This window comes from Ylistrum balloti, unplaced genomic scaffold, assembly GCF_031769215.1.
Source record: "Ylistrum balloti isolate Yb309-2 unplaced genomic scaffold, AGI_CSIRO_Ybal_v1 Utg369668, whole genome shotgun sequence".
NCBI classification, from domain to species: Eukaryota; Metazoa; Mollusca; class Bivalvia; order Pectinida; family Pectinidae; genus Ylistrum; species Ylistrum balloti.
In genome coordinates this window covers 799,330-827,029 of record NW_026781915.1, presented here as the reverse complement: position 1 = coordinate 827,029, position 27,700 = coordinate 799,330, and the positions used below count along the sequence as shown (strand labels likewise).

The 27,700-nt window shown below is 34.8% G+C and overlaps 1 protein-coding gene across 1 annotated transcript; it reads left to right on the top strand.

The window, feature by feature from the left end:
- The first annotated feature begins 205 nt into the window (after positions 1-205).
- On the top strand, positions 206-26,765 carry LOC132561146 (uncharacterized). The gene is made up of 29 exons (XM_060225876.1): positions 206-347; positions 694-824; positions 3,110-3,218; positions 3,685-3,839; positions 4,088-4,210; positions 4,646-4,757; positions 5,598-5,776; positions 6,325-6,435; positions 6,582-6,668; positions 8,010-8,133; positions 10,500-10,664; positions 11,138-11,365; positions 11,716-11,831; positions 12,530-12,569; positions 13,780-13,877; positions 14,675-14,789; positions 15,237-15,415; positions 16,173-16,286; positions 16,839-16,919; positions 17,456-17,582; positions 18,769-18,942; positions 19,463-19,687; positions 20,135-20,247; positions 20,995-21,061; positions 21,701-21,937; positions 22,105-22,338; positions 22,833-23,072; positions 24,155-24,277; positions 26,614-26,765. The coding sequence occupies exons 1-29, from the start codon at positions 206-208 to the stop codon at positions 26,763-26,765; spliced, it is 4,101 nt and encodes a 1,366-aa protein (XP_060081859.1).
- The last annotated feature ends 935 nt before the right edge of the window (positions 26,766-27,700 follow it).

Genomic DNA, 27,700 nt, shown 5'->3' with positions numbered 1-27,700 from the left:
TTGACCATTCCACCAGTAATATGTAATTATCTGTTTCGCGTGTTGACCATTCCACTAGTATACAGTGGTCGCCTGTAGCATGCAAGGTAGTTGTCTTTCTAATACGCTGTCCCTTTTACTTCCTATATTATCACCAGGTGTCCAAGGATATGTTCCTAGTTTACCAGATCTGCCTAACAGCTTCCAGACAAACATCGAAGTGAACATGATTGAATTAAACACAACCAAGGACATCATTGTGTACTTTGACAATTTAGGCAACAGAGCGGCACTCGTCACCTACAGGAACGGCGAAGAAAACCGCATTATACTTAATTACGAAACAAATGAATTGTACAATGTGACAGGTAAGGTCTATACTATATATTCAAAAGGATATAAGTGTCTTACCAATGCCAATATAAACAATAGTATTATCATATTATCATGCCATCATTTATACGTACTGACGTTGTCATCAACAAAAAGCTTATTTAACACTTTTTTTAAGTTGAAAGAGGGAAAAAAACGCATTTAAAGTAAAATTCGTTGATGAAAATAATATGAACTCAATGGGATGAATTCTGCTTCTAATATACGTTGTCTTAATTTTAGTTCATCTTTCTGTGTATTCCATTTATTAATTTTGATTCTGTGATGATTTTCAAAAATATTTAATGTTTCTCTTGAAGTTGAGTAAATGCTCTTCTGTAGATGGAGTTTGTCTTCTCTCATCACTGTCAGACAGCCTGTATGCTGACGTGTTTGGTGTATATGACTCGGACGGTTACAATCATATCTTGTCTAGTGACACTGCCCTAAAGTTTGGTAAACAATATGGAGAGGTAAACAAACATCAAAATACATTGATTAACCCTGTACCACTGTCCAAAAGATGGTCAATTAATACACCACAAATATAGATCATTATTTAACATCATTGACTTTAATTATCTTTATTCTGTTTTTTTTCTTCTGTTAATTTTCGTTTTGAACGGAAACATCCCGATTAGTTCCCTCTCGATTCAGTGTTTGATTGCGATTTCGGCTTTAGAAACACTGATTTATCCCCCCTTATGATTACTCTCTCTCAGACTTTTTGGCTTCAAAACATAGAATTACCTGACTGAAACAAGATATAAAAAAGTGTTGTTCATCTTCCTGGATCCTTTTATTTCTTAGGCCTATCAAAGCGTCATTACAACATAGGTACCAAACACACGCAATGTTTTATGACAATTATTCAAGATTCAACAACATTAGGAACTATTGTAATTACGTCATCAATTAATCTATTAGTCGCATCAGACGAAATACCACTACAACACAGGAAGGAGGAACTAATTCTAAATTAATGGACCTGAACTCGTACTCTAAATTCTGAATTAATAGATCTGAATTCGTACTTTAAATTCTAAATTAATGAACCTGAAGTCATATTGTAATTCTAAATTAATGGAAATGAACTCGTACTCTTAATTCTAAATTAATGGACCTGAACTCGTACTCTAAATTCTAAATTAATGAACCTGAAGTCATATTGTATTTCTACATTAATGAACCTGAAGTCATATTGTAATTCTAAATTAATGGAAATGAACTCGTGCTCTTAATTCTAAATTAATGGACCTGAACTCGTACTCTAAATTCTAAATTAATGAACCTGAAGTCATATTGTATTTCTACATTAATGGACCTGAAGTCGTATTGTAATTCTACATTAATGGACCTGAAGTCGTATTGTAAGTCTACATTAATGGACCTGAAGTCATATTGTAAGTCTACATTAATGGACCTTAAGTCATGTTGTATTTCTACATTAATGAACCTGAAGTCATATTGTATTTCTACATTAATGGACCAGAAGTCGTATTGTAATTCTACATTAATGGACCTGAACTCGTATTGTAAGTCTACATTAATGGACCTGAAGTCGTATTGTAATTCTACGTTAATGGACCTGAAGTCGTATTGTAATTCTACGTTAATGGACCTGAAGTCGTCATCTAGAATCTAAAGTCCCACACTACAAAAGTCTCAGAAATCCCAAAACCAATTAGGTTGGATTGGAGGTATATTTTGTATAGGAAAAAGTCGAAATTATCTAATAATTTATCAGTGTGTTCTCATACAAAATCATAAAACGTCATCTATATGGACAGGTGTATGGAGTCTGAACAGAATAATATACAGAAATTTAGGACACTCAAGAGGTGTGATTAGTGTTTCAATCCGTTGAATGACTCGGAATGGAACGTGGAATTGCTACCATCTCTACTCTATACACTAACCACTAACATACAGTCCGGCGGATGGGACTGTAACCGGCGGTCCTTATGAGAACCGTCCTCGCAGGACTGAAAGAGCAGGCGCGACATACTCGGAGAAATAGAGATAAAAATAGGTCAGAACTGTTATATTAGGAGATTAGAAAGACTTTGATTATGTTTAGACAACATTAGGACGGGGAACTATTCAATATCAATAATTATCAAAACCTATCGCACATGGTTCCAGCCCATGAGGAGGATGCAGGTCGCACCTTCACGTCTCGAAATCAAATAATGTGTGTCGGAGAGACTAGTGATAGGCAAGGACATGAGGAAAATCTTATAACTTATTCAAATTTAGAATTTTCCTCGGGTTTCATCGAAATTATAAAGACTGTCTAATAATAGAAACAAAACTTAATCAAAAGAATGTTATATAAATAACAGACTCGCTCCTCAAAATTAAACTGATTACTGCCTGGGACATTCTGAGACAAAATCAGAATCAAAATCATTCACATACAAATATCCTGGTTCACATCAATTTCGCCAACATTGATTTTCACTACAACTTTGAGCGGAGGGCGATCTTGGTGTACCAAATCCACAGACTTGATATCGGGAAAGAAATTTCAATCTTTTAGTAATACAATTTGATATTGAAGGAAAACATGATGTTCCCTCTCAAACTTTAAAATTAGGGGATCAAATGTATTTGGCTGAGATTCTGTCCACAGCAAGACAAATTAAACACAGGGAAAATAACATTATTTATCTAATTTTTGCTCAAAGAAATCAGCTTGATTTCAGGGAAATGTATGAATGAGTTTTTCAACTTTTATCATTGTTTTTATCTATAGAAATATATTGGCAAAGACGTAATCGGAGGTATTGCTGTATACCATTGGCAGGCATGTCTATACTGGGCTAGAGAAAACGCCAACTTTACAGTCGACTACTACTTTTCAGGTAAATTATTGTCCACTTTACCATGGACTGTTTCTCAGGTCAATCCCTGTCGTCTTTACTATCGACTACTACTCCTCAGGTAAATTATTGTCCACTTTACCATGGACTGTTTCTCAGGTAAATTATTGTCCACTTTACCATGGACTGTTTCTCAGGTAAATTATTGTCCACTTTACCATGGACTGTTTCTCAGGTAAATTATTGTCCACTTTACCATGGACTGTTTCTCAGGTAAATCCCTGTAGTCTTTACTATCGACTACTACTCCTCAGGTAAATTACTATTTACTTTATCATGGACTATTTATCAGGTTAATTTTCGTCTACTTTATTTTCGACAACCTCCCAAGATTCAACACAATTTTTTTCATTGGGGGACATTTACGCATGGTTGTAAAGTTATTAGCATGTAATGCGAATACTGTACAGAGAAAGTTGTTTATGTCTGAAATTTTGTTTGGTGGAAGTTCCGGGCTGGCAGACATCATCAGACTTTGTGACAGTGCCTGTGCGGGCGGATGTAAAGGGCATCCTGAACAAGCCTTCCGGACCACAGAATTTCCAGCACGTGTATGACTTTTATGCTTTTAAACCTTTCGCCGGAGATGATTCACTGTTTGAGGTAAATACAATGAAGGGGTATATCACTATATATTATGTTTTGGTGTGGTTCAAAAGTATGATTAAATGTCTTTGTGAACATGTGATGGACTGTTTTGAGCATAAGATGTGAAGCAATTTAAACATAATGGAAGAAAAGAGAGCTTTTTAATGGCCTTACGGATTAGCCCCCGTGATTGTACTGAATTTCACACTAGTAACGAGGGAAAAATAAAAAAAGATAATGAAGAATGTTTGTTTTTTCGCCAGACGCCAGCTGGAGTGATATGTCCTGGGCGACAACAGACCAGACGGATACCTTCCTTACCAAAACAGTTCTACTACAGACAGGAAGTTGTCTCCCCTGAAGACGGATACATGACGTCTGTCGACGTAAGTCAATGTTGCAGGACATGGGAATATCTAGAATTACATGTTAATTATAAAAATGATTCATAAATAGAGGATCAAACATTAGGCAATGACATATAAAACTGTAGAACGAATTTGATAAATCTTTTACTATACCGCCACGAGTGTGATAATCTATTCATCATATAATCCATATTTCTGAAAAAATATACTCATTTCGACGCGAACGGTACGTTTTTCATTACCGGGACAAGCATGTGACGTCATCAATACATGAATTATTTATGACGTCACAACAAGTTTATGTCATGAAATATGCATATTCATATTTCTATGATATTCCAAAAAACAAAAGACGGGAGAATAACATTATATCGGCGAACCATTCGACAGTTATTTTGAAAATTTTGACTTTGATATTGTAATCTGTAATTAATTTTTGTCATTTTGATACAGGTGTGGTATGATGAGGCCTACCGACTGGTCAGGATAGACTATCGCCCACTAAGACTAGGTCCACCTTTCTATAACATCAACCCCATTACACAAATAGACGACTTCTACGGAGGTAATATACTTATATTCATAACAAAACTTCACCATATTATTAGCAATCAAAATTCAAATGTTACATAGGCATAACTAACTAATAACTACAAGACTCGCAAAACATCACTTTCAAACACAAAGGGTTGCGAAAATCCAGTTCGCTGCGTGTCGCATAAAAATAATAATCAGATATGTGTAGTTCAATCGTTACTCCGTAGATTGTTTCCCATGTCGCTGCGATCATGAAGAGTTCTGGGTTGTCGCAGTTGAATCCATAGGAAGTGTAGGAAATCTTATTCTGTAAAGTATGAGATGGACCTCCTATTTTGTTTTCAGAGAGGTTGATATCTGCTATTACAAGGAGGCTTCTCTCTAAAATATGCTATTCCCGAGCAATAAACATAGCAAGCAATCACTACCGCGATTACTTCACAATCACTACAAAACTCACTATCGCAAAATCTTAATGACAAGACATAAATTGCCATACAGGAAACTCACGAACATACATGATTAAGGTAAAGGTTCCACATGTTTTATCTTCCCTTGTAAACATACCCCGGGTATTCTCAGTACTGGTTCTCGCGTCATTTCGATTTTGACATTTTGGATTTTCACCATTTCTTGCTATTTACTATTTCCAAATTGCCGATACTTTTCTTCTATGGTCTATTTTCACTTACTGTATTGATGACTCTTCCCTGACAGAGAAGTCGAAAGAATACTGGAAGAATTTAACCAGTCAGTCTTCCAGTCATAAGTCAAATTTTCAATGTAGTAAAAACTATTGCATACGGCAAGTACCGCTAAATGTAGGAAACTTGTGATAGACCTGTCTTGATAGAAATGTGTTTTGTAGGTGTTAGGTACCTCAAGGACAACATACTGGGGAACTGTACCATTATGGCATTGGATAATGCGACGTTTGGTGTCATGGAGAACCAGACACTGCTTCACAATAACGGCAGCTTCTTACTCCAGATGAAGAACCCTTTACAGCTCTTCAGCCTCAACAAAAACTTCACATTTGTAGGCCAGGTCAGTCTGGCAGTTGATTCACCCCTTCTGACCTCCTTTCTTACGTAGAATGGATATTTTGGAAGTTTTATAAACTCTGATAATATTTCCCGTAGAATTGGCTTGGATGATATTTGATTTCTGTATAATGTTGGAGCATATCGATTTGGAATTTTGAAAATGGAAGCAGTAGTATGATTAAGTCTAAATCTTACTTGTTCGCAGGGTCTGTGTGGATTTTTCATAAGAGTAGGATAAGGTTGAGGGGATGGTTTTCAATTTTCTTACAATATTGAATATTGCGAATTTTTATAACACTTTTTACCACTTTATTGATTCAACTCAAGAATGCTTATTATCAATTATATCAGTGAAAAGAAAAGATGTTGATAATTAATGCAATTCGTTTTCCGTATTAGTCACAGCACCGTATCTTGATATCACTTTTGATCTGATATCATTCATTAAACAGTAGTATTAAATTCTAGTCATGGTAATCAGAAAAGAAGCGTATTAAATACTTATCACACATTGATAATTAAATCCAATGAGTTCTTCCACTTTACCAGAGGAGATGTCGTGAAATGCAGTGTAACGTGTTCTCGTCCGTAGTGACAAACTTCCAGGTTGATGGAACGAACCAACCCATCAATGTTACTATAGAGGCTTACTTCCTGGGTGTAAGTATAAGTAGGTTCACAATGTTTGATCATTTGACTCGGTCAGGATTTAGTTTATAAACATGTCATTAACTCCATTTTAATTTTAAACTTTATAAATCTGTACAAATCTGTATAAATAAGTACAAACTAATTTTTTCTTGTAGAGAGAAATGTATGACGTGCCAAATCATGGGACAAACAGTGATGAAGGAGTTCCCGTCCAGTTGACCGTCAGCAGCGACAGTGAGACGGTAGGTTACCTCTTTGTAACATAAATATATTGTGTACTAGATCACATTAATAAAGCTGGAGTTTTAGGAGAGAATATATACCACCTACCCGTGAAAGACAGAATACCTACCCGTAAGATGACGGGTAAAGAGGACTTGCCCCATGATGTGATCGTGACTTCTACAAAGAGTAAACACTGAGTTAACATGGCCACAGACCTCATCAGGACCTACCGATAATTGAATACTGTCTTATCCAGAGACTTCACCAGGACCTACCGATAATTGAATACTGTCTTGCCCAGAGACTTCATCAGGACTTATAGATAGGAGAATACTGCGTTTACTTGTCCAGAGACTTCACCAGGACCGATAGATAGGTGAATACTGACTTGTCCAGAGACTTCACCCGGACCTATAGATAGGTGAATACTGACTTATCCAGAGACTTCATCAGGACCTATAGATAGGTGAATACTGTCTTGTCCAGAGACTTCGCCAGGACCTAAAGATAGGTGAATACTGACTTGTCCAGAGACTTCATCAGGACCTATATATAGATAAATGCTGATATTAATTGTCCATAGACTTCACCAGGACCTATAGATAGGGGAATATCCGGTTACTTGTCCACATAATTCATCAGGACCTATAGATAGGGAAATACTGATGTAACCTGTCCACAGACCTCACCAGGACATACGGATAGAGTGAACACCGAGGTAAATTTTCCAGAGACTCCACCAGGAAATATTAATACTGAGGTATCTCTAGAGAAGATGAACCCCGAGACGTGACCAGTGTATCAAGAAAAGGCTGTAATTAAAGTTCGCCTGCTATCTGGAAGGTTCATGATATGTACTTGCTTCAGCATTCATTCAGTTCATTTTAATACCGTTGTATTGTTGGCTTTACTTAACTTTTAATATATCATTACTTACCTTGCATTGTTATTTCACACCTTCTAACATTTGACATATTGGTGAATTGAATGTGTTTGTGATAAAGTTTGTATAGCTTCAATTCAGATAAGGAACACCGCGATATCTCAAATGTGTTAGCAACATGAATATGGACGTTGGTAATTCATACCTATAATAACTTATTCATATAAGCAAGTTTATTTCAAAGTCATAATTCCAAAAATATATTATAAACTATTTTAAAGAACCTGTACAGCTTGTACATTATTTTGTGCTGATATCAAATCACCTACATAACATAGCAGTGCATTTGTTGATACTTTCAATGAAGATATTCATTCTTCAAGGTAAATGTTGTGATCTTTTAAAGAATCTGATCTAGGATGTTTGTTAGAACCACATGTACTATATTACAATGATTATTACTCTTCTCTGACAGGCCGAGTTCTACCGAATGTATAACATCATAGACTTTAACAATGACCACCCAGACCTTTCCGTATTCGAGATTTCACCCTGTTATCCATCAAAAGACAAACTCCGCTTTAATGTCCGCTTCCCAGGTTTGTATCGATGTTTGAATATTATATTCCGATGCTATGCATTAGCAGAATATCAAAATTACACTAACTTAAAATTTACTTATATGTTTAATACAAAAAAAATATATATATTGTAATCCCAGTATAAAGTTTTTTAATGATTTTAGGTCTGTACCCTATGTTTGCATTGGTATCCTTATATTGTCCTCTATAATACACACAGCATATATATAAATGGATGTATTAAAGTGTAAACTTTTGTCCATTCATTTTACTGATAATTAGCACTTTACACTAATTGTACCAGATTTTTTGTGTGTGATTTTTGGTATAGTTTTTTCAGTATGGTCACAGGTTGACACAAATTAGGCCTCTGGGAAATATGTTTTTGACCTTTTACAAGATCAAGGAAATAAAGAAAATTACGTATTTAACCAAGTTTGAAGTGTGACATCTTTCACTTAAGTTTAAAACATGTTGTAAGCATCAACAAAAACAGAGTACAGATTCTTTAAAATACACCACCAGAGACATCGCATTGAAAAAGTATTGAACTATAAAATGGCGGAAAAGAACATTTTAACTTGATGTTATTGGCTTTTGTTTTCTGTTTAATTGTCGAAAGTACCGTTATTTAATGTTAGTAACAGTATGAATTTATAGTTTTCTTTTTAAAACCTTATATTTTTATTTCATATTCATAAGTGACCGATGATACATTCATTTCCAAAAATTGTTAATCATCAAATTGTCCACTTGATTTAGTGTCTTGGAACCTTTTTCTATACATGTAATTTGATATATTTACTTCATGCTCACTTGTGTATGTACACTACATACTCTAAATACCGCTGTTGACAAAATTATTTCATCCGAGTCGTGATGCTGAAAACATGCAATTTAGCATCAACACTGCAAGCAGAGTCAAAATCATGAAAATATCTTATCTTCCATTCCGAACTATTGGGGGAAAGAAAAAATAGTTTGTTTAAATTTAAGAAATCCTAATTAATCGAGAGGATCGTATTCTTGTGGTAATTCCTGTCCAAAGATTTAGCAATCCGATAAAGCACTTAAATATCCGTATTTCTGTTGTTCGATGTCATGGACTGTGCTATTTTTAACTCTTCAGTCAAATTTGAATGAGGAAAGAACTCAATCCAATTGACTACATTAATTATTTCCGGAAATCTTCTAAAATCAACCCAAGGCCAATTTAGAGCTCTCATTTTAATTGGTAGAAATAGAAACATTAAATATAAATGCTTATCTTAATTCATAATTAATATTGATAATCTTTGATTCAATATTTTTGTCTTTAAGATGCAATAAAAGCCAGTTTGTTTGATATTTTGATGCCTTTCAGCCATATTCATCGTACGTGTAATGGTTTCTAATGAAGCTTAGCTAGTCTGTATTCAACATAGGAATTATGTTAATGTTGCATGCACTGTGTTACATAAAAGGTAGACATCCTCTTCTAAATTGATCCAGTGAGCTTTTTTTCCAAAGTTTCCTGATTCTTTTTAGGCTAAAAAAATCTCCATTGTTGAATTTTGCGGACTTTTCCAAGTTATGATGTATATACCAGTCGTTTTGAAAAAAACAAAAATAAAAAATCAATTATATTGCAATTAGTCTAACGTAAGACGACAGATTCACTGGACTGTATACTAGCATAGAATGATTAGATGTGTTGATTTATCAATAAAACATTCTCTGTCGACCAGAGATATGATTGTAAATAAGACTGTATACCGATTTGATCTCACTGTTAAGCTATCGTCACGATTGAATAGGTTACAGAGCTTATGTGTCGTTTATCTTTGTCAACCGTCATTGTAATTCAAATATACATAATTAATCCTTAAAGCATTAGCTAATAATGATATGTCTTTATAACAACTAAGTGGATTTCAACCAAAGTTGGTGTGAGACATCATTTATTCCCTCGATAATGAGGTTGTTTCGACACCTGGCGAAATCAGTTGATTTCAACCAAATTTGGTCCTAATCGTCTTTGTGATATGGAAATTATTTCTTAGAAAGATTATTTTGAGCCTTTTGGGACAAAGGTGGGGATCAAAGGGATAAATGAGCTGAATGTTTCCATTTGCACAGAAATGTCAAAACCGATTTCCGTCAACATTGGTCTGAAACGTACAGAGTGTGGGAATAATCATTTCGTAAATAAATGAAGTTTATTCATTTCCTGGACTTGTAGAAATGCTCAGGGATTTTTCATGACCAAATTTTTCTTTTTCTTTTCTAATTTATACGCCATATCGTGAAATTTCCTGGATGTTTGATTGCTATATTAACCTTTTGTTCTTGTATTTTAAACTTATGTTGATTTGATATTTAATATTTCATTTCCATTTGGTCAGCTTTATTTAATCAAGACACAGCCGATGTGTTCAAGCTAAAAACACGACTATTGATAGCAGAGACAATGAGCGTGTCTCCGATAAGGATACAAGATGTCTCTGTCGACCATGATATTGGAGATGTGTTTCTGAGAGCCACATTACTAGACAGGACTCCAGCGACAGGTAAGAAGTGTTATCATGTACCACTATATATCACTGTCTATTTCAACAACATACCTTACTCATAAATACATACAATGCATTAAATAGCATTTTGTATTCAATTCGTCTAGTGACCGAAACAAATGTATTGCACTTGTTGCATATAAGGACTCAATAAAGAGAAAATAATATGAAGTTTTAACTTCTGAATAATACACAGTATTAATGAAAAGGGTTTGTAATGTGACAATGCCAAATATTATCGATGATATAGCGATATAATCTTTATACCTAGCCCTTACAAATATAGATCTTCAAATACTAACAAAACTGTAACTAAGAATTTGATTTAAATATAATGAATTTTGATGGATAACTTTAAGTAATCATTAGCTTTACAGGTGATGAGTTTCTCGGAAAGTAGTAATTTAGAAAGGTTATATTTAGCGGTATGCAGTGTTTTGATGTAGAATTACCGAATGACACGTTTTCAGCTCAATTTACATACACTACTGGGAGGGAGATAGAGAGACATGATGATCTGGTGATTCCTAAGACGGTATCTCCTATGGAATGTGCTACGTTCTGTGTAAACCTGAACAACTTCACGTGTAACAGTTTTGATTATTGTCCTACGGACACCGCTTCTTGTCGGTTAAGTAGGAGCCATATCGGTGACGGAACCGCTGTGCTGATTCAGAGTGCCTGTTCTCATTACTCAAGTAAGAATCCGCTTCCCAAATCGTTGTTGAATTCAAATTCGATCATTCCAATCTCTATATTTTAAAATGTCAAATGTCAAAATACAAACACATTACTATACTGATTTTATCATGATGTCAGATTAGACTGTTTTAAATTGGTATGTATTTGGCTTTGTGCCTAGAACAACAGCAAAAGCTTATATTACAGGAATATTTTATATTGATTCTTAAGATATTTTATTCTTATATTTTGGAATGCAATTAACATGTCATAGAGTCGACTTAAAAAGTGTTTATCATTAATGTTTGGTAAAGTATATATCCGTATTTAAAATAAATATTGTCACTATAGACCGTATGATTTTCAGGAAATGTTAATGGCCCACGAGCACCGGAGGTAACTATGCTAGACGCGTACGCTGCTCTCCGCATTGCTATTTACAATCAAATTCTGGTGTTCCAGATACAGGAGGATACTGGTCAGGTAGGACAATCAAATACATCAGATGATACATTATACAGTATCTTCTAAAATATTGATGATACAACACAGTTTGATTGGATAATCTTGGGGTCTAATCATTGATAGTCTCATGAATTTCAATCACGTTGCCATGGCTACTATTCTGACACTAGCCGAGATATGGTGGCCATTTCGAATGTTGAGATGATTGTGCAAAAGACATACAGATAGCACGTAATCATACCAATTCATAGCTAAATACAGTATTCAAATAATGAATAAAATGCATCATGCAATAATTCTATTAATATTGACATCATTCTTGAATTTAACATTGAGTTTCCAGACGAAGAAAAGGATTATGTCGGCCTTAGAGAAATGTTTGCATAACTTTCCGAGTCTAATCAGTTTTGTCATGAAATAAGAAATGACAAATCCTCAATCCAGGGATCAGTTTCAATTACTAAAATATTCTAACTGTCTTAATTAAATACAGTTATCTGTCCGCCTACCTAGGAGCAAAAGAGCGGCAACTTTTTGTTTGGTTGAATTTATATCAATATTGCTATGCGTGCATCACCCAAATCATATTAAAATGGGAATTATATGTTTTTATGCATCCAATGAATATACAAGATTATGAATTTGTTACGTATTGACATTTGATATCATCTCGATTTAAAACCAGAATTAATTATTGATGTGTTATCTGTTTGAAGATGGTTGATTACGTAGCCGTAGATACACAAGTCCAGGAAGGTGAGTATTGAATCCGTACGATTTTTCATTTTTTATTCTTTATTTCATCGTTCGTGGTCCGTTTTCCGTCTGTCAGTTAACAATAATTGTTATCGCTAGTTCTAGATGGACCTTTCTCAAATTGCATATGTGAGTGCCTCTTTGTCTCTAGTCTTGTCTAATCATGTCCTCTTGATTTTGATACTGATCATAAAACAAAATGACTGACAAGTGGCCATCTTGAATTTTTACGATTGAAAGTTTGTTATCAATGTTTCTTAAGAAGAACAAGATGGGTCTTTCTCAAATTTTATTCTGTCCCTAGTCCTAACCATTTGATTTTGGAACTGATGAGAAAAACAAAAGTACAGGTGTTTCTCGAATTTCATATGTAGGTTTCCCATCGCCTATGGTAGGGTCCGATGGGTTTTAGGACTTACCAAAAAGTTGCTTTTTTGTTGAGAAGCATTGGATGGATCTTTCATATGCGAATTCCTCTTGGTCACTAGTGATCATTAGATTTAGGACTGACATAAATATGGCTAACAGGCGAATTTTGAAGTATGAAAGTTCTCGACAGACATTTTTCAAATTTCACATGTTGGTTCCCCTTGGTCCACAGTTGTGCCGTTTTGATTTTGAGACTGATCAAAAATGCAAAATGATCGACAGACGACCATCTTGAATTTAACAATTAAAAATGATTGTCAACATTTCTTAAGAGTAATTTTCAAATTTGTTTGTATAATTAAAAGAACGAAAAGAAGAAGGAATAAAAAGGAGAAAGATCTAACAGTCACAGTAGAAATGAAGAGCAAGCAAATGTGGGTGCCAAAAGCCCTCTGGAATCTGTTGTGATATACGTAATATGCTATAACATTAAATGGCGTTAGACTTTGACATCATACGTTTTATTTTAGACAATATGTGGAACAACTCGTCAATATTATGAACTTCTTCGAGAGTACAATTCAGTTATCCTCCTCCCATGGTGTCGTGACAAATTTGAAATTCTAGCGACTACTCAGAATGCTGTTCAAATTTTGAAAATTTCGTCAGTATGTCATATCATGTCCCTTTGTGTGAAATTTATTAGAAATTGCTTGTATATTTCAAATACATTGAACTCTCATGCCAAACACTTGAAGTATTGACCGTGGATTTATTATAGTTAAAACGGTTGTTTGATGACATAGATATACCAAGTTCGAATCCGACGTATTCATTTCAGGAACTCTAACCCCTGTAGCAATGCCCAAGTTATCGGGACAGTTCTCCTACAGTCAGGAAGTCACAATACCGAGTATTGCTGAGGTCTATAGCGCCAAAGTAGGTAACTTTTACCATATTCCCGCTAGTAATCGTGAACTAAAATTAGGCTTATCAATCCGTTCTTATCTTTGTTAATTCATTTTTTAATTTTCAAATGTTCCTATATGAATACATCTTTTGTTCATACATTGGTCTTCTATAAACACAGAATGTGAATAATGATTGGGTGACATTTGGTTATAGTTTTGCATTATGCATTACACACAAAAATCAATAAAGATATAAAATAGGCAATATTTTACGGTTATTTCCTACCTTGCTGTGTCGCCAACTTTGTTACATCTGAGACCAAATTCCTTTAACAGGAACGTCTCCTGCAATATTTATTGTCCAAAATGTTATCTTGAAAAGGTTACGAACTTTCGTTGATCTGGGATCCATCAAACCAAATAAATAGAGAATGCATTGTTAGTGTCTTGAAATATAAATTGTATTTTGGCGAGGGTGAACAATGATAAAAGTGGCCAGTCCTTGTCGAGCCACTTTGTCACTGCCGAATACAGCAAAAATATATGTAATAGGTGTATTCCGACAGTTGCTGTGCCAGTTGAAGGATAAAAGATGGCAATTGGGGCTACACACGAGTGATAAAATAAAGCGATGGAAGACTGGTTTCGCAGTTTACGTTAAAGTTTTGTTTTTATTGTAGAATCGATTTCTCGGGGCAATGATGAGCGGTATCTTTATGGTATCAGAAATGGTACTATTGAGGTGAAGTTTATCTAAATTCGCAGAGATTGCAAATATTGGTATTACGTTAGAAATTATTTTGAAAATTAATTGAAACTTTACAGATTTGGTACGATTCTTTCTACAAATTTGTACGGTATGATTACCATCAATCCTACCAGCCACGACCACCATTTTACTCAACCAACCCAATGACCTTTATCCATGACTTCAACACAGGTAGGTTTACCGTTATAAGTGACTGATCGTAAAACATATAAGCTATTTAAAAACACCCGTTAATATGCCTACAACGACCTCCAGTACCACTATTTGCATCAAATTTTGGACCTAGATTGTGTAAAGGAAGATAAGATTGATTAACAGGCCAAGGAACCTCTCTGAGAGGCTGGAATTCACCAAAGTCTAATCCAATAATTGAAATTGAATTTTTCCTCGTTATTTGCTTATCTATGTTATTTATGCTCTATTTATCCACGAAAGTTGAGCTTCACGAATATATTATATTAAACATAATATCCTTGACATTATCACGAAAAATCGTGTACGGCTCAATAGAAGCTTCGTTTTTAATAGTGATGCTATATATCAACAACGAGGTTATGCTATAGACATTTAAACAATATAATCCTTGTACTACTAACAATTGTTCCATTCCTCCTTCAGGCGTGGCGTATAATATAGACAGGGATTTCGAGAACTGCACCGTGGTACCGATAGGTTCTGCTGCTATCGACAGTGAACTAGATCCTAAGTCAGCCCTGAAGAATGGCGCGTATGTTGTGCAGATGAAGAGTCCACTCGAATTTTTCCACATAACAAATAACTACAAATTTATTGGGCAGGTAAATGATTGAGGTACAATTCAGATGAAAAATGACCGTAATGTTGATAGGAATTTCAAATGTTGTACAATAACAGGTTTAATTTGAACATTTTATTGTCAAGAAAGGTGTAGCGGTATCGGTCACATGCTATTTCAACTCAATAATCTTCCTCTTCTGGCAAAATATAAAATTCAATTTCAGTTTCAAACATTTTTGTTACATATAAATACATATGTGACAAAAGGATTAAACATCAGACATAGTCTATTCAATTCCTTTCAACATATAACATCAGAGTGGTACAAGACAAAATAAAATAGCATACAATATAATCAATGTATTCATTACATAATAACAGTAGTATTGATACTAATAATACAATATAACACAAGGGAAGCAACTCCTATGACCTTGAATTTAAGTCAAATCCACCCAATACAACGTTAAATGAGCATGGACATTAACAAAAAATATATACCTAGTTCAGATCTATATTTAAGAAGGATTAATGTAATTATGCAAATGTCTGAAAACACTAAAATGTATATCGTTGGCAAATGTTTCACCTCCATCTAATGATAGTTCAAATCAACATTCATATTTTAATTTTACGGTTCTGGTGTCAGTGTTGTGTATATGCCCATTCTAAATAAGCTAAAAAAATTAAAACACATTGTGAAGTGTAGCATTTTATTATGATGTAACAAATATAGGACGCCTATACTGTATACCGATATACCCCTCATTCAAATACCTTAAGTGATTCTTTTTCTAGAAATCAGTACGGGACCAGCTTACCAGTGGTTATGAAACCATAGTCCATAATTTCAGTATGCCTGGACTGTCGTTTACCAACAACACAGCACTCATCAGGTACTTCTTCCTCCAGGTAAACATCCACGTGTCTTCCCACTTATGGGATAGAAATGAGAAATAAAAGAATAAGGAAGAAAATTTCATTTACTCCTTTAGTTTCACATCTTCCATCCTATCAGAGGATACTGCAACTTTAAGAAAATATTTCTCATTTAATATAATTTCACGAGTATGAAAGATTATAGATGTAACGCTGCAGGTATGACAATTATCGATATATTCTGCCATACAAATAGAATCGAAACCATCGTTCTGATCGGACAAATCTCAGAAAGTTATACCATCACTGGAAAATTGCATTACTGGTACAGTGATTAACTGCCAATATTTTTTTTTTATGTATTTGACGTTTATTAGCTACTGTTTTCAATATGTACTATATAATTACTTATGTGAATCTGGTAGAATTAAGAGGATATTTTAATTATTCTTTCTCTAAACTTGCATTGTATATCGAAACGTTTTCACGTTTTTCGCTGTAACATATCTGCCAGATTGCATTTACATATTTGAAAAAAGCACAGTTCACAAGTTCACAATTCACAAGCCATATTTACATACCAAGGGTGGATGGACAGAAGTGTCTGCCGATTCCAGGGATCTGACGTTCTCCCAACCTGTTCGCATGGAGATCACTATAATGCAGGTAAAATGTCGCTATGTCCGTGTACAATAAATCCTAATAATCAGACGCTAAAATCATCTGTTTCTCGGTTTTGAACTTCGAGGCGACCACTTTTTGTTTGATAAAATTGATTTTATATACAAAGAGTGGAATAGAATGAGGCGGTGGTTGCCAAGTCCCGTATTCACATTCAAGTCTATCGATTAGATTCTTTTACCCTTTGCAATAGTAAATGCAATAGTTCAATGGAATAAATGGGGTTATCTTCATGGATAAGGAAGCCAAACAAGTATATTTTGTGTCAAGTTCATCAGCGTTTTCTTTGGCAGAATAAAGGCAAGATTTTAGATTTACATACTACTTGTACTAACGTGCAACACCTCCACGGTAATATTCAAGATTAACTACAAAAGTAAAAGATTGACGTCTCGACGTTTACTCTGTAGGAATGGATATTGTAACTGTATAATCGTACTTCTACACTGGTGATAGACTGGCATTGTTTTAGCATTGTTATGCAATTCACTGTGATGATTGGATGTTTCTTCTCTTCACAGCTAGGACTATTTTTGTCATACGACTTCTTTGACTTTGAAGAAGTTTCACATCCAGATCTATCCATCTTTGATATCAGAAAATGTTTCAGTGAAGCCAATCAACGCCACTTTCAAATACAATTTCCTGGTTAGTTTGTCTTGTAATTCCCTTGCTGGCTAACGAAACCTGAAATCCTAATCACTTACACTGTCTTATTATTGTCAATAAAAACGGAGATGAACTGTCGTGTTCTCATATTGTGCCCTCACCAAATCCTTATTCTTTTAAATCTATTTCCATGCACATATTTCTAGTCCACTTTAAGAACTTACTTTGTTGCGCGAAGTCCATGTTATCATTGAAATAATAATATTTCTAGTCCACGTTAAGAACTTACTTTGTTGCGCGAAGTCCATGTTATCATTGAAATCATAATATCTCTAGTCCACGGTAAGAACTTACTTTGTTGCGCGAAGTCCATGTTATCATTGAAATCATAATATTTCTAGTCCACGGTAAGAACTTACTTTGCTGCGTGAAGTCCATGTTATCATTCAATCATAATATTGCACTTCTTTTCCGCGAATCAGTCATCTGAGTCGCTAATATTGCTTATATTTCTTCACTGCAACTTACAACTCCTTAAATTTTATTTCAGTTTGCTTTTCTTGATTTTCCTCTACTTCACAAGGAAATATAAATATTAAGTATTTTGATTTTGAGCAAAAACTTCAACAACTGTAAAATGGGACATTGTGACAATGTTTTTGTTTAGTGTATAGAACTCTCACCTGCATTAGTTCGTTATGTTCCACACAGCCTTTAATGTTATAACAGTTTTATGATTCTTTATTAACCTGTATCATTATGATTGCGCCAAATAGATACCGAAAAAAATGGAGTTCCTTTTCGGTAAATTTCACAAAACACACCTTATTTAGAGTATCTTTTTAAAAACACCGCTGTAGTTTTTATTTTAGTTTGAACGCTGAAACATTATTTATATATGTAATACGTTCGGATCGAATTATAGGTGGTCAGAATAAAATAATATATGGAACTTACAAACATTTATTAACTGATAGATCAATGTACTAAAACTAATTTGTAAATAGTTCATGGAATTTCATACACATTTTTGTAAACATTCTGGTTTAGTAACATTCATTTTTTATTTGGAGCACGTGTACATCCTTTATCTTATTACAGCCAGTAAATTGCACATCAAATTTAGGATGTTTTGCTTAAAATGTTGAGTCTTTTCTAGGTCAAACATTTGTGAACGTCTTGTAGATGCGAACTGAGAATATTTACACAATACTTTGTGTTGCAGGGAAATTTCATCCATTCCTGGACATATATAGCAAGATATTCAAGTTGATGTCTCAGATGAACATGGCTGAGAGCACCAGTGCATCTGTCATCAGATTCCAAGGGACGCAAGTGGATTATGACGACGACAATATATACGTTACAAGCACTCTACTGGGCCGAATTCCATTTATGGGTAAACAATACATTCTAGTGGCAAAGGCTATGACTGTCTTGTTATCAATAAATACTATATGTGAAATGCACCATGCAGAATTCCAATTACATGTATAGATACGATGTACATTTTAGGAATCACATCCTCGATACTCCGGGCATTATGACCATTTTTGCTCTCTGCACACATGGAACATGCCATAGCAAAACTGATGGTTCCTTGTGCGACACCTTGTAGGAAAGACTAGTTTGATCCTTTGGCATTCATCAAATGAATCTCGAGATCGCATAACGGTATATTGTAATGGCTTTGACGTTGAATGTCGCTCGTAATCTTCAAAAGGAGCGTATCAGTCTGTGACTGGTAATTTTTTTGCCCCTGGAACCAATCAAATTGTTCTGCTTGTGCTTTCAATTTTGCTATGACATGCTCCAGGGGTGCAGAGAGCGAAATCGATTGTAACCCCTGGAGAATCGAGGATGTAAGAGTCATAACTTTATATGATAATAATGTACTGTCGTTTTGTTACATATTTTAGCTGGTTTTACGTTGGTGGCTGGAACGTTTACACCCCACAAGTCGGATGCTAATTTCCCAAACATTAGAACGGCGAAAGGCTGTGCGGACATCTGTTCTTCCCTAAGTAGTTTCCCTTGTAACAGTTTTGACTATTGTCCCCAGGCCAACTTTTGCTTTCTGAATAGAAACCACAGCCAGGATGGACCGAAGGTTAACGTTAATACCACCTGTTACCACTATTCAAGTAAGTAATTGTGTTTAATACCCTTTCATCTTCACTGAGGTACACTCTAAACATCGTCATATAGGAGGTGTGGGTTTCACCATTATTTAAGGATGGAAATATTAAAAAAAGATGCATGTAGATTTGAAATAATATGAAGAAATAATTAGTTTTGCTTCAATTTTAGAAATCTAGAAAGTTTACGCTTTCCAGTACATTATTGTTTCACCTTGAAAATATCGTTTACGTAACCTCGTTCATTACGTTCAACTTCATGCTCTTTTTTATGTTAATTGATCTTTTATTTTAAGAATAACACACTTTATGGAATCTCGTACTTCAATTTAGATATAAAACCATCCGTCATGGAATCATGCACACGCATTATGATGAAATAGAAACATACTTAATTTATCGTCATATAATTGTTTTACAATTGTAAATAATTCTATAACCTTATTGTTAAAGGAACTGTTCAGGACAGCACAATACCTAGTCCTAGTATAGAACAAGCCTACACCAGACTGAAGAACGCTGTTTACACGGGGCAATTTAACGTCTCCATACCTAATGGTGAAATGGTAACGGTAAACTATTCTCGTACAATTATCTTATTTCAGGCACCATATCAACAATAACGATGTATGTATATGTCCCTATGGATTAATTACCATATATTTGTAGTTAGCCGTTTATCCCACAAAGCAGTGAAATTTAATTTTTATTTAATTTTATTTAACTTAATTTGATTTAATAAACTGTTTAATTAGTTATTATATTCGTGACACAACAAAAATGATAAATCTAATTCAATCGTTAGGCATAACAATATAACACTTATAGCCAATACATTTGATTTATTCTTAAAACATATTTAAGTGTGTACTTTTGTGATTAGATACGAAGCAAAAGTAATGGTAGGAATTACAGTTAACTGATATGGATATAATTCACATTGTTACGCTAACATTTTATCTGAAAAGTATCCGATTTTGGAACGCATTATGTATTACCTGGAAACCATCCCATAGAGATGATACACATTGTTACTGACTAACAGAAAGTTTATCTGAAGACCACCACTTAGAAATTTAACAAAGCGTTACTTAGAACACAGTTCTCTGAAAACCACCCCTCAGAGATGATACACATTGTTACTGACTGAAAAACCACTTTTAAAGACTTAGAGATGAAAAAAAAAGTATTAATGACTTACATGTTTTACCTGTAAACAACCCTTAGAGATGATAAACATTGCTTATAATTAACACTTTGTAAATGACATGACAAACGCCTAACCTAAAAGACCACCTTCTTATCTTTGTCAGGCTAAAATATTTTCTGCATCTTCCATTCGGGGTGACATTGTCCGACCCACTGGGCAGCAAACGACAGGTAACATTACTAGTTTCCGTGTTAATCTTCTTTGGACTTTTCTTCTTCATCAGAAATGTTTAAGCAAATCAGAAGAGAAAATGCGATATATTTACCAACGTTGTACCAGTAATGGTATTTTGCATTGTGTCTACATATAAAAAAAGAACATGGACACAAGCAACTAGGCAATAGAACTATTATTCAAAAGCGCCTTCAAACAGAGTTTTGTCCGAAAATTAGTTTAGATATGCCAAAATGTGTTTACATACTGGTGATAATGGTAAAGTTATCTTCTGTCACATTATCAATCAATATTAAAATTTCTTTTAAATGTGGGAAGAATTCGTTAATAGTATTTAGAAAATTGATTTTTGGGAACAGATACCCTCAAAAGAATAATGGTTGTTATCAAGTTACAAAAACAGATAAAACTCTAGCTTCTCCGTACCCAAATTATCGATGTCCAAGACATCACTTCATTGTGCAAATTTAAGATACTAGTTTTTTTTGTTTTTTTGTTTTTTTTTGTTTTTGTTTTTGGTTTTTGTTTTGTTTTTTTTTTGTTGTTGTTCTTTTTTGTTAATTCCAAGAAACAATCTCACTAGCAAACTGATATCAGGTTAACATGCGTTGCATTCATTTGGATGTTGGTTTAAGGACGGATTCTCACCAGGTTCCGCCAAATGAAGAACAGCATCTTGTCGGGATCGGGTGACAGTCAAAAGGTCCAGGTGGCTGTAGACGATTGTGCCGCTGCCTGTCTCTCGGAGGATATATTTGACTGTCAGTCGTTTAGCTACTGTTATAACTCTGAGACGTGTGTACTTAGTGCCACACATCCTGACGAGAATCTCCAGGAAGTCAAATACAGTTCTGCCTGTGATCTCTTTTCACGTACGTACGCAACGTATACACTAAACGTAATGGAAAATATATATAAATATATCAATAATCAAAGAACGTAATATTAGATTGTGCATCTAATATTTATCTAGAGAGACAACCCTTAGTGTTACCAGGTAGTGATACCAGCACCCTTATATCATCCTTGCTTTTATCAGGCCAATATTTAGACAGCTATGACGAGTTACCTGGACAGGTGTTAAAGGTAGAAACTGCAACCACGTTAACAGTGAAGACGGACAACTTGTGTGCCCAGAAATGTACTATGAATACCTTATGTAAGTCATTTGACTATTGTGCCAGCTCAAGTTCGTGTTTGCTGAGGAGAAAACATACGTTAGACGTCCCCAGTTCTTTCCTCACGACTTCACACTTATGTAACCATTATTCTAGTAAGTATAATCATCTAATAAAATACACAACACAGCAGTTTTATTTCTATCTACCTCATTATTTACACCAGTTAATCGTTCAATCAAGTCCTCTAAAATGAAATTACCTATAACTTATCAGTCATTGTTCATCGCAGATTTATTTCTAGTCGACTGTTCTCTTCTCGTAAGGAATAGTTCTTTTATATTCTTATAGAGAACGATCTGTTTATGAAGTTCATAAGTATCTTATTTCAAACCTGATTTTGTCACATGTCTCCTTAACGTTTTCAATAACAGCTAAAATAGCAGATTTTAGAACAGCGACATGCGATACATAGCTTAATTTTCTTCTCTGATATGTTTGACAATAACACAGCGCACGTGTACTAACGGGAGGAATGTTCTCTCCATTTTAGAATTATAGATATTATACATAGTATATAAGACTATGTTGATTTCTCATTTTATAGAAACCATTGTTTATGTAAACTTTTTTTTATTTATTATGGCAGAAAAATACGTGTTTGATTTCAAGAAGAGCGAAGGCAGGCAAATGAAATACGGTTCAGTTTTACCTTTGAGAGGGATATCGGTAGAACAGTGTGCCAAGTCTTGTGTGGAGGAGCAAACAATTAACTGCCAAAGTTTTGACTTTTGCAGCAACACAAAAACGTGTATGCTTCATAGCCCAAGTCCGAGACAGGCTCCTCCGGGGTCGGTGATCAGCAGTGCTAATTGTAGTCTTTATTCTAGTAAGTACTGGACTCTCCAATCTTACAAGTACTATAGAACTTGCTCCAGTAATACGTAAACGTTGTTGATAAAACTCTACTGGAACTGTTGGTGATTTAACTTGTCTATAATGATAAAACTGTACTGGAATCGTTGTTATGTCAACTTGTCTTTGATAACAGAAATGTACTGGAACCGTTGCTAGCTCAACTTGTCTTTGATAACAGAAATGTACTGGAACCGTTGCTAGCTCAACTTGTCTTTGATAACAGAAACGTGTTAGAACCATTGCTTATTCAAATTGTCTTTAATAACAGAAATGTGTTAGAACCGTTGCTAATTCAACTTGTCTTTAATAACAGAAATGTGCTAGAACCGTTGCTAATTCAACTTGTCTTTGATAACAGAAATGTGTTAGAACCGTTGCTAATTCAACTTGTCTTTGATAACAGAAATGTGTTAGAACCATAGCTAATTAAGCTTGTCTTTAATAACAGAAACGTGTTAGAACCATTGCTAATTCAACTTGTCTTTAATAACAGAAACGTGTTAGAACCATTGCTAATTCAACTTGTCTTTGATAACAGAAATGTGTTGGAACCGTTGCTAGCTCAACTTGTCTTTAATAACAGAAACGTGTTAGAACCGTTGCTAGCTAAACTTGCCTTTGATAAAAGAAACGTGTTAGAACCATTGCTAATTCAACTTGTCTTTAATAACAGAAATGTGCTAGAACAGTTGCTAATTCAACTTATCTTTGATAACAGAAACGTGTTAGAACCATTGCTAATTCAACTTGTCTTTGATAACAGAAACGTGTTAGAACCATTGCTAATTCAACTTGTCTTTGATAACAGAAACGTGTTAGAACCGTTGCTAGCTCAACTTGTCTTTAATAACAGAAATGTGTTAGAACCGTTGCTAGCTCAACTTGTCTTTAATAACAGAAACGTGTTAGAACCGTTGCTAGCTCAACTTGTCTTTAATAACAGAAACGTGTTAGAACCGTTGCTAGCTCAACTTGTTTTACTTGTCATCCCATTGTAAATTTTCATCGGGTATACATTTCTATGAAATCGTTTATCTGATTTTATATTTATAGGGAGATATTTTCCTGGAGGGACACATTCACACACTCTACCAACCTTAGGACCTTACAATCCGGGTACCGGATGTATTCATTCTGATTCCAATACTGTAAGCTCCTCTTCAAGTGCTAGTGCAGGTGAGTATGAGATATTCAATTGTTTGTTCATGTGATTAAAATATTGTATAGGTGAGTACCTGAGATTCCGGTGTTTGTACAGGTGATTTGAACGTTTGATAGGTGAGTACCTTTGATTCCAGTGTTTGTACGTGATCTGAATGTTAGATAGTGAGTACAGAGATTCCGGTGTTTGTACAGGTGATTTGAATGTTAGATAGTGAATACAGAAATTCCGGTGTTTGTACAGGTGATCTGAATGTTAGATAGTGAATACAGAAATTCCGGTGTTTGTACAGGTGATTTGAATGTTAGATAGTGAGTACCTGTGATTCCGGTGTTTGTACAGGTGATTTGAATGTTAGATAGTGAGTACAGAGATTCCGGTGTTTGTACAGGTGATTTGAATGTTAGATAGTGAGAACTGAGATTTCAGTGTTTGCACAGGTGATTTGAACTTTAGATAGGTGAGTACCTGTGATTCCGGTGTTTGCACAGGTGATTTGAATGTTAGATAGTGAGTACAGAGATTCCGGTGTTTGTACAGGAGATTTGAATGTTAAGTAGTGAGTACCTGAGATTTTCGTGTTTGTACAGGTGATTTGAATGTTAGATAAGTGAGTACCTGTGATTCCGGTGTTTGTACAGGTGATTTGAATGTTAGATAGTGAGAACTGAGATTTCAGTGTTTGCACAGGTGATTTGAACTTTAGATAGGTGAGTACCTGTGATTCCGGTGTTTGCACAGGTGATTTGAATGTTAGATAGTGAGTACAGAGATTCCGGTGTTTGTACAGGAGATTTGAATGTTAAGTAGTGAGTACCTGAGATTTTCGTGTTTGTACAGGTGATTTGAATGTTAGATAGGTGAGTACCTGTGATTCCGGTGTTTGTACAGGTGATTTGAACGTTAGATAGGTGAGTACCTGTGATTCCGGTGTTTGTACAGGTGATTTGAATGTTAGATAGGTGAGTACCTGTGATTCCGGTGTTTGTACAGGAGATTTGAATGTAAAGTAGTGAGTACCTGAGATTTTCGTGTTTGTACAAGTGATTTGAATGTTAGATAGGTGAGTACCTGTGATTCCGGTGTTTGTACAGGTGATTTGAATGTTAGATAGGTGAGTACCTGTGATTCCGGTGTTTGTACAAGTGATTTGAACGTTAGATAGGTGAGTACCTGTGATTCCGGTGTTTGTACAGGTGATTTGAATGTTAGATAGGTGAGTACCTGTGATTCCGGTATTTCCACAGGTGATTTGAACTTTAGATAGGTGAGTACCTGTGATTCCGGTGTTTGTACGGGTGATCTGAATGTTAGATAGTGAGTACCTGAGATTCCGGTGTTTGTACAGGTGATCTGAATGTTAGATAGTGAGTACAGAAATTCCGGTGTTTGTACAGGTGATTTGAATGTTAGATAGTGAGTACCTGATATTCCGGTGTTTGTACAGGTGATCTGAATGCGAGGTAGGTGAGTACCTGTGATTCCGGTGTTTGTACAAGTGGTTTAAAAGTTAGGTAAGTAATTTAAGTATTCAAACATGTGTTTTAAACAACTGTATGTTTTTCAAGTTTTAGAGCGTAAACTTATATTTGTGAGGATAATGAATCTGGTACATTTGAACCGATAAATCTAGTATTTGTACGGGTGATATCAATGAATGTTAACAATGGTCTGGTGTTATTTTACATTATTTTATTTTTAACTTAAGTTGAATGGAGTGTCCGCACGGGTTATTATCAGTGATTTTGTTGAATGTGTGTGTGATCTAGTGGAAGTTGCTTTCAATTTAGAGGCTGCTTGCAGTATGTAAGTATATGTGATGCGAGTGTCTATACGGGTGGTCATTAGTATCAAGCAAGTCTTGAGTCTATACGGAAATCTTTGTGTTATTTAGGTGAGACTAGTGTCTATTCGGAAATCTTTTTGTTATTGAATTGAGTCTAGTGTCTATTCGGAAGTCTTTTTGTTATTAAGGTGAGTTAAGTGTCTGTTTGGAAGTCGTTTCGTTATTAAGGCGAATCTAGTGTCTGTATGATTTTCTTTGCGATAGTAATTTGAGTCTAGTGTCTGTACCGAAATCTTTTTTGTAATTAAGTCGATTCTAGAGTCTGTTCGGAAGTCTTTTTATTATTAAGTTGAGTCTAGTGTCTGTACGGAAGTCTTTTTATTATTAAGTTGAGTCTAGTGTCTGTTCGGAAGTCTTTTTATTATAAAGTTGAGTCTAGTGTCTGTACGGAAGTCTTTTTATTATTAAGTTAAGTCTAGTGTCTGCTCGGAAATCTTTTCGTATTAAGTTAAAAAAAATCTAGCCAAACTTTTGCTTTACATTACATTTTCTTGTATTTTACAGGGGCCTTGGTGGGTGTTGCTTTCGGCGTGTTCATCCCTGGACTAGTCCTTGGTGCTGTTTTGGTTACATTATTTCGAAGCCACAGAGAAAAAAAGCTAAACAAAGATGGCATGAACATAACATTTGTAAAGGAAGATCATGAACTGAGTTAATATAGATATCGGTTAATTTGTGCTTTGAAATAGTAATTATTTGCAAATATTCACTTACACACATGACTTTATATCAGACATAATTATGATTTGCTTTCATTTATCCTCTCTCTCTCTCTCTGTCTCTCTCTCTCTCTCTGTCTGTCTGTCTCTGTCTGTCTGTCTCTCTCTCTCTCTCTCTCTCTCTCTCTCTCTCTCTCTCTGTCTGTTTCTCTCTCTCTCTCCTTTTTATTTTACTCTTCTTGAAAAAGAATCTGACTAAGAACTAATTTTGCTTTACCTGTAAAATGCGATCAGTATCAGCCGTAATAGGTAGTCTAGATTTATAGGCAATCGTTTTCAATACATGAAAATAACAATTAATTTCAATATTCGTACTATCATCTGAATTTCAGTAATTATTTGCTATAAAGCATACAAAATTTTGTTTTATATTTGACAGTTTCCTTATCAAGTGCCATATTACAGGGTTTTATTTTTAGAATATTGCTATTTTGATGTTTCTTTTTCTGAAAATATCGAACGGCTATGAATGGAGATGAAATTCACGAAGAACACTTGACAGCTTGTGCTTATAACTTACCAGCCCTAATTATTGTCAAAGTTTCTATGGGTGATATTTTTAACGAAATCTGTAAATGTGTCGCTAAAAATTTCCTGTTTTAAAGGCAATATTTTTGTTTTGAATCAGATTAGTGATACATTTACTCATTACTGCCTCTTGGTCACGTGCTAATGGATGTCTTAGAAATATGCACATGAAATCGTGACTGATCGACACTCCATACTCATTAACCCTATAATAGTAAGATTTTATCTGAGATGAATTTTTAAGAATGAGAACATCTTCTGTCTCACAACTACATATGGTTTAATGATGTCGAATGAAAACAACAAAAACAGACGATGAATGATATGGTGCATGCAGCTGTCAA

Bases quoted from the DNA above. Each gene is read 5' to 3' on its own strand.
- LOC132561146 (XM_060225876.1), top strand. From the start codon at position 206: ATGATTGAATTAAACACAACCAAGGACATCATTGTGTACTTTGACAAT. The intron at 11,366-11,715 runs GTAAGAATCCGC...TATGATTTTCAG, and splicing joins TGCCTGTTCTCATTACTCAA to GAAATGTTAATGGCCCACGA. The intron at 23,073-24,154 runs GTAAGTACTGGA...TTATATTTATAG, and splicing joins TAATTGTAGTCTTTATTCTA to GGAGATATTTTCCTGGAGGG.